Consider the following 8065-nt stretch of genomic DNA (forward strand, 5'->3'; position numbering starts at 1 on the left):
TCATTATTGATTGATTTGATATCATCAGAGGAAGAAGTCCCCAAAAAACCCATTTCATCCATTTTCAAAACTCATATATTCAAAATAAAAATATATGTTCTTTAAATGTGTAACACTGCAATGATTTCATTTTTTTAGATCAGTTGGTAAAACTGAAAAGGAAGGAGTGAATTATTTTGTTGAGTTTGTTTGTTTCAGAGTCAGAGAGCCGTGTCTCTCTACAGTCAGAGGTTTTTGTACGGCGCCTCAATGAGTTTGTATCACTGTGGTGGACTTTTGGTGGAGGAACCAGACTGGAATTTGGAAGTAAGTCAGACTTAGAGCTTTTTTAATTTATACATTTATAACATTTATATTAACTTTATTTCATACCCCAAAAATATTATGAAATTATAAAGTGAGCTTTTAAAATGTACATTCAAAAACTCATTACATTTTCCAATGCAAGCCTAGGATACTTCATTGTATTAATTATTATTTCTGGTTCTGATGATAAAGTTGTATTTTGAGGGCTTGTAGGTTTAGTTCAGTCTAACAGAGTCAGAGAGCCGTGTCTCTCTACAGTCAGAGGTTTTTGTACGGTGGCTAAATGAGTTTGTGTCACTGTGGTGGACTTTTGGTGGAGGAACCAGACTGGATGTTGGAAGTAAGTTGAAAAAATACATTTCTGTCATTCAGGCATTCTGACAAGCAAAGAAAAAACCTAATATTTAATAATAAACACAGTTTAATTATTTTAAAAAGATTCAGGGTGGATGTTTGCCCTCTTTGACAGGGCTAATTAAGATTAGCTCTGCAACATTAATATTTTTTTTTCTCTCCATTTCTGTCAAAGTGAAACAGAAATAACTTTTATTATATACACTAATTTTAAAGCTAAACTTCTACTGTAAATGTTTCCACATCTGCTTCTTTTATTTCCAGTGTAGTTTGAACATATTTCAGGTCAAACTGTGTGATGATTCTCTCTGTGCTGATATGCATGAGAGGTTTCTTAAAGGGAAGTGAAACAATGTGTGAGTGAATGACTGGTGGAGCAGAAAAAACACCTGACAGAAACTTCTTAACGGAGAAATTCAAATTGTGGTTCCTGTGCTCTAAGCTGATTGGTGTTTCCTAGGTGATACCCGCCCCGCCCTGAAGGTGCTGGGTCCTTCTAGTGAGGAGCTGATGCAGGGAATGGCCACACTCACATGTCTGGCCAACAAGGGCTTCCCCTCAGACTGGAGGCTGTCCTGGAAGGTGGATGGCAGTGGCAGCATCAGCCGGGAGGAGAGCAGGAGCCCTGTGGTGCAGGAGAACGATGGCCTCTACAGCTGGAGCAGCACCCTGAGGCTCCCTGCATACCAGTGGGAGAAGGTGGGCTCTGTGACCTGCGAGGCCACCCAGGGCTCCCAGACTCTGGTCTCAGAGATACTGAGGAGAGACCAGTGTTCCCAGTCCTGATGTCAATCACTGAGTCTTTGATGCTGTTTTTCTTGTGGTACTGCTCTTTGGTTATGTGCTGTAATATCCTTTGTTTCCTTGTTACTTCTACTTCTCATATAAAAAAAAAAAACAATAAAAATTGTTGCATTTCATAAATACAAAAATCATAACAAATGCCTCTACATTCATCCTTGTGTGTGTATGATCTGTTCTAAAAAGAATAAAAATCTAATTAGTAAACATGGTCTTTGAGTACTTGAGTTTAACAAATACACCTTAAAATAGAAACATTTAATAAGCCCAACCAAAATAAAAAAAACAAAAGTTATATAATTTGAAAAGATTGACTATGTTGTTATTTCCACATTTAATATACTTTTAAAGAAATAGGAGCCAAGTTGATGGTATATTAGGTATTTCCTCTTCATAATTTCTAGTCTTGATATAGTTATTTCACCTGTTTTTTTTATTACACACACACACACTCACACAGATGACATGACATCTTATATGTCATCTCCACTTCAGTATGTCATGAGTTGTGTGTAGGCAGGATTGGTGGACCCAATGTGCAGATACACAGAGGCAAAAACATGAACTCAAAACAGCTTTACTGCTGAACTTGAATGTAGGCAAGCAGAGAGAATACACATGAGAGAGAGATCACAACTCAAACCAAAGTAAACACAGGGCTTAAATACACAGAGGGAGCGATCAGGAAATGGGAGACAGGAGGGAAATACAGCTGGGACAAATCAGGGCTAACGAGACAGCAAACCAGACACATTAACACGAGACACAGACTTTCAAAGTAAACCACAAAACATAACACAGAAACACAGACTTGACAAGGGGATACAGCTGACAGATGAGGCACAGCAACTAGGGCAAGGGTGTAGATTTGGTTTTGGCATTGGTGGGGACGGATGATTCAACCACCGAACCCTGCCCTGTTTCTTTTTTTCCCCTTTTTGTCTTTGCTTCTTGATAAAAAAAAAAAAGGAGAAATATACTTGCCTACATATGCTATTCTACATGCTTTTAAACCATTTAAAATTTTAATTCATAGTTTTATATGTGAATTATATAATGTTAAATTACTATTAAACAAATGACTAAGTATTTTAGACTTTAGTTTACTTCAGCCATATTCCATATAAATCAGGTATCATACAAAAATAAAAATAGTTTCAAGTACAGTCATGACAATAAAAGAATATGACTTTAAGGACTTAACAACATTACTTCAGTTATAGTACACCAACATCTCTGATACATTAGCACTAAGGGAACACTGAATGACTGGTGGTTTCAGCAAAATTATGCAACATTTTAGGCACTGTTGCCCCGATCAAATCAGTGAGCTGGGATTTTTTATTCTAAACATGAACTACTGTTACAGCAACAGACATGGACTACTGGTGCCCCACACAACAACTCAATGTCCACTATGTGAAGGAGCCAAACACATGTCTTCTCCTCTCATTAACTGAGATAAACTGCTGGCATATTGGTTTTACATCTATACTGTCCAGTCTCTCCTGGTGGACATGGCATACAGCAGCATTGTTTATTCTCATTTGAGTCATTGTTGACCTTAGCCATGTTTTTAGTCTTCTGAGACACTGAAGCTTCTTTCAGCCTCAGTACATGCATTTAATCCTCAGATTAAAATTGTTATTCTGTGCTTGATGTGCCTCACCTTTGGCCCTGGCTCTTCCCCTCTGACTGCACTAGGACATATTGCCACCTGATAAAATAACACACTGATTCGTGCCATATAAAAAGTGAGACATGTCAATTCAGATTCTTTGTTAAATATACACTAATGAATCAATTTACATCAGCAGCCTAACAATAGTCATGATAATAAATACTAGTTAATATAGCACCAAAACATCAGTCAGTCACCTGTGATCTCGCCTCTTCACCTCTGTCTGAGCTACAACATGGCAGAGCTGCCTCTGTCACCTGATAAATAACAGTGAGACATTCCACATACATGCAGTCACACATATGCTTCAAATACAGTCATGAACCAACAAGTCATCATCCAATTTCACCTGTGATCTTATATCACCATCACTCTCTGGGCTTTGTGTTGGTTCTACTGTCACCTGACAAATAGGACATACATGACAATAAGAATAAAATGTGTAGCTGCTTCAGTGTTTCTGTCAATTTGTGCAGATCTTGACTCATCAGTAATGTTTGTAGGGTGAGTGCATTTTTAAAACAATTTGTGCAAACTGCACTTCAAGGTGGAATATTTGCAAAATCATGACTACCTCATGATATTTTGTCTCAAAAATTAACCCTATGAATATGTCAGTACCATTAGGATGAAATTATTGTGTCACCAACATTTTAACGTTAGACATATAATTTTAAAAGCCTCTGTAAACTAATATCCTGGCTTGCTCGAGGCTGCTGTTTTCTCTGACAGTTTCAATCAAAATTAGAAATGCTACTCTGAGACTGAGATAACTAATAGTGCTGCATGTTGTGCAGTTAGTTTCCAAAACACGTTATTCATGGTTACATACAATTTTAGACTGATGTGGGCCAAAGCCTAGCATAGCCTGTAACGTTATTATGACGATATTTTATGAGTGAACTTGACTTTAAGTGCCTTACAGGTTTCTTTGAAAAATACTTTCTTATATCCAGGTTCTTCCTTTTTGCTGCCATCCTCCTCTCCTCCTTGCAGGTCCTCGCAGCGCAGGCTTGCCGCTGCTAAAACTAAACAGAGCTCCCTGAAAGGCACAGCCAATCACATTGGCCATATTTGTCACATGATGTAGGACTCCAGTAGAGAACGTAATTTAACTCTTTCTGCACCGCTGGGTGAATGAGATGTTGACAGATCGTTTCTTTTTTTCTTTCTATAGGGTTTGTTTTTTTTTACTCGCAGAGATCAAATTATTGGTGGGGACAATTCAGTAATCGCTGGATATTGGTGGGGACGTGTCCTTCCATCCATGCCAAATCTACGCCCTTGAACTAGGGAACACAGAGACAGAAACCAGAAGACTAGAAATGATAAATAATGGCAAAATCAAAGATCATTAATAATGTAAAACTCAAAACTCTCACAAAACAGTCTGCATTGGTCTCATTTTATCAGAAGCTTAATATTTGGGGTTGTTTTCTATAAATAGCCATAAATGTTTTTAATGGTTTATACCAAAATTCACTGTTTTTCGGGCAATTCACTGAACATTATTGTAGGGTCTTTACCCAAAATATAAAAATATTAAAGTAACTGTTGTTCTGATTTGATGTGATAAAATTGAACATAAAAATATTTAAAATCAAATAACTGCAAATTGTTTAATTGAAGCTATTATTAAATGATGAAATAGTTTATGTCTCTGAGCAGCTGCTTATTCAGATTTTCTTCTTCTCAGTTCCTCTCCAGCTGAGGGAGGTTTTTGTACAGTGTTGTTTCACTGTGTGAGTGGGTAGTTGTGATGCTGCTCACAGTGATAAACTCCTACATCTTCAGCCTGAACTCCACTTATGGTCAGAGTGAAGTCAGCTCCAGACTGACGGGAGGTAGCATCATGATCAGCAGTTTAGGAGCTTCCCCAGATTTCTGAAGATACCACACAATGTCATCACTAACACCTGAACTGGCTTTAAATCTGATAGAGACAGACTGTCCTGGAACAAAAGACTGAACTATAACAGTCTGAGTCAGGATGATTTCTGCTGATGAAACTGGAAATACGAAAAAGAACAATTAATGAGATAAATCCATCTTTAAAATGTACATTAATCGAATTTTATAGGTTTTGTCTTTTACATACTGCGTGTTCATGTTGCCATAGTAGGGTTAGTTGGTCACTCATGTTTTGTCTTGCTGTCTTTGGATTTTCCATTAGAAAGACTGTCTTTAATTTTGTGGAGATTCATTCATTCATGGAAATTGTAACAGGGTTTAAAATATTGAAATCATCTGATGGTTGCTTTAAAGAACATGGAGAATATGGTAAAGTGTGTGTGTGTGTGTGTGTGTGTGTGTGTGTGTGTGTGTGCGTGTGTGTGTGTGTGTGTGTGTGTTTCCTCAGTGAACTGTATCAGTCTCTGCAGTATCTTCCAGCTGCAGCAGTCAGTTCAGTTTCTGTTTAGTCTGACTGAGGGAGGTTTTTGTACGACTGTTTTTCACTGTGTGAACACCCACTGACTGTTGATGTTATGGAGACTCTGACAGTAATAAACTGCTGCATCTTCAGCCTGGACTCCACTGATGGTCAGAGTGAAGTCAGAGTTTGATCCACTGCCTGTAAAACGAGCTGGAATCCCTGAATATCGAGTGCTAGTGTAGTAAATAAGCAGTTTAGGAACTCCTCCATCTTTCTGTTGGTACCAAAACATATGGTTATTGTTGTGAGCATCCTGACTGGTCCTACACTTGATGGTGACTGTGTTTCCCACAGCAGAGCTCACTGCTCCAGGCTGAGTCACTGTGATCTGTCCTCTGGACTCTGAGGATACAGAGACAAAAACATAAAGCAGCTTCATGGTTTTGTGGGCTTCATTTCAGAGGGACAGATGTTGATAGAGGAGAGGAGTTTGATTCTCTGGACTTTACCTGTGAAGCAGCAGCAGAGGAGAGTCCAGATGAGGACGCAGATCAAAGTCATGTTTTTGATGAGGAGGATTTCTGTGGCTTCTGTTGTGATGAAGGACAGCTGTCAGTCATCCAGTGTTCAACTCTCAGGACTATAAACTCTCCCAGAGCACTGGAGCATGGTGCTGCTGATGCAAAGTGCCTCTCTATGGAAATGACTGCAACAGGGAGCGGGATCGATCTGATGATGCTGTTGATGATGTTCACTGTAAATTATTTCAAAAAGGGCATTTCTTCCTCCTTCTATGAATAATTCAAGTCTTTTTATCTTGATCTGGTGGTGAATCAACTGATTTTATTATTAGTTGGAAATATATTTCAAATTTTGTATAATTATATTTTTGAGTGATTAAAAAATGTCTTTTTCTTTCTTGTGTTTTAGGTTACAATCATAAATAGGTATTTTTTAAATAGGACATTTTCTGCAATCCTCTTAAAAAACATCTCAGCTGACCAGAGAAGGCAAGAAAATATTTCAAGAACAAACTTGAGCCCTACATTGTAATATAATACTAAGTGTTGACCAGTCTGGACTGTGCAGGGTGCCAGTTTAAGCTCAGTGGGTGCGCAGACGACCACATGCCCCATGGGATTAGGGTAGCGCTGGTCTGAGACCCAGTGTTTTGTGTATTTTAGTTCTATTTCATTGTTTATTGTATTTTTTGGCCATGTTCCCTGTTTTATTTTGTTTTATTTTCATTTTATTTTGAGTCTTGTGTTCTTTGTTCGTTGTATTTGGTTCACTTCTACTGTTCCGTCATTATGTTCATGTCACTCAGCTGTTTCCCCATGTGTTCCCACTTCCCCATATTACCTCCTGTATGTATTTGAGTCACTGAGTCAGTTGCCCAGAGAGTGCAAAAAATGTACATTTTCACTCAAACTTAATTTGAATCTCTTTTCATGTAAATCCTACTGCTTATTTTTATTGTATTTTATTTGTATTTTCCTCAAATGTGTCAAATATATATTTTTATATACATTTAAAATGTCCACTGAGCTGTGAGCCAGGGGGCGGTAATGCACCTTAACATTGGTTGCCAACCAAGAAGAAGAAGCTATGAGCCAGAAGGGAGGGGGTGAGTGAGTGAGTGATTCGTTCATGCTACGATTCAGCACAGGAAAGGGAGGGGGTGAGTAACTCAAATGTGCTGTTAGCGTGTTAGCTGAGCGATGCTACTGTGAACTGAGGAGCTATTGTCTTGATGTGAGCTTTCTACTCAGGGTTTTTTCTTTCAGTTCAGAGCAGAAATGTTTTTGTTAAGAAACTGGCTGTTGTTTTTTTCCCCACAATTTTAATTTTAAGCTAGATATATTTCTACTAGTGAAATTAGTTTGCTAACAGCAACAGGGATGAGTCAGTGAGTCAGTTGGGCTTGTGAATCATGATTCATGAGTCAGTAAAGTGATTCTCGAGTACTGAACGATTCGTTCATGATTCGCACATCATTATCTCATAGTTCTTATAGTTTTTTCATAGTTTTCATGTTTGGTTCAGCCCTCAACCCAAATAAAGGCTCGTTTTTTTGTTGCAACCTGCAACTCCTCTGTCATCATCTGCTTTTGGGTCCTGTTTCAAAAAAACACCAGCACACCCTGCCGTGACAGAACGATCTGACGCAAGATGGACCCAGTGGATGCTGTTCGTGAGGAGGGTCTCACCCGTCTCTGGAACCTGTGAGCATGCATCTCTGGCACCTCAGATGTGTGGATAAAGCAGACGGGAGTAAACATCATGGAGGCAGTTCTTCGCGGCAGTCCCGAGCTGTTGGAGATCCCTTGGGATTTGGCACTGATCCGCTATCTGGTCCGGGCCAAGGAGACGATCCGAGCCCGGGAGTTGCTGGATTACTCTGCGGCACCGAGGCTGCAGCTGCCAGTGGTCTCCACGCCTGCCGTTTCTGCTTCGTCCCCGCGCCTGCTGCTTCTGCTTCATCTCTGTTAGAGGTCTTCGCGCCTGCTCGCCCGCAGTTCTATGAGTTACGGATCCCTTGCTGTCGC

At 39.3% G+C, this 8065-nt stretch overlaps 1 gene segment (V, D, J or C); it reads left to right on the forward strand.

Moving 5' to 3' along the window:
• The first annotated feature begins 239 nt into the window (after window positions 1-239).
• Window positions 240-1626, forward strand: LOC134623619 (Ig kappa-b4 chain C region-like). The segment is given in 2 exon segments: window positions 240-306; window positions 1121-1626. A coding segment is annotated over 1 exon segment (276 nt).
• Window positions 1627-8065: the final 6439 nt, after the last annotated feature.

Source organism: Pelmatolapia mariae, unplaced genomic scaffold (genome assembly GCF_036321145.2).
Source record: "Pelmatolapia mariae isolate MD_Pm_ZW unplaced genomic scaffold, Pm_UMD_F_2 NODE_ptg000782l+_length_32901_cov_1, whole genome shotgun sequence".
Classification (NCBI taxonomy): Eukaryota; Metazoa; Chordata; class Actinopteri; order Cichliformes; family Cichlidae; genus Pelmatolapia; species Pelmatolapia mariae.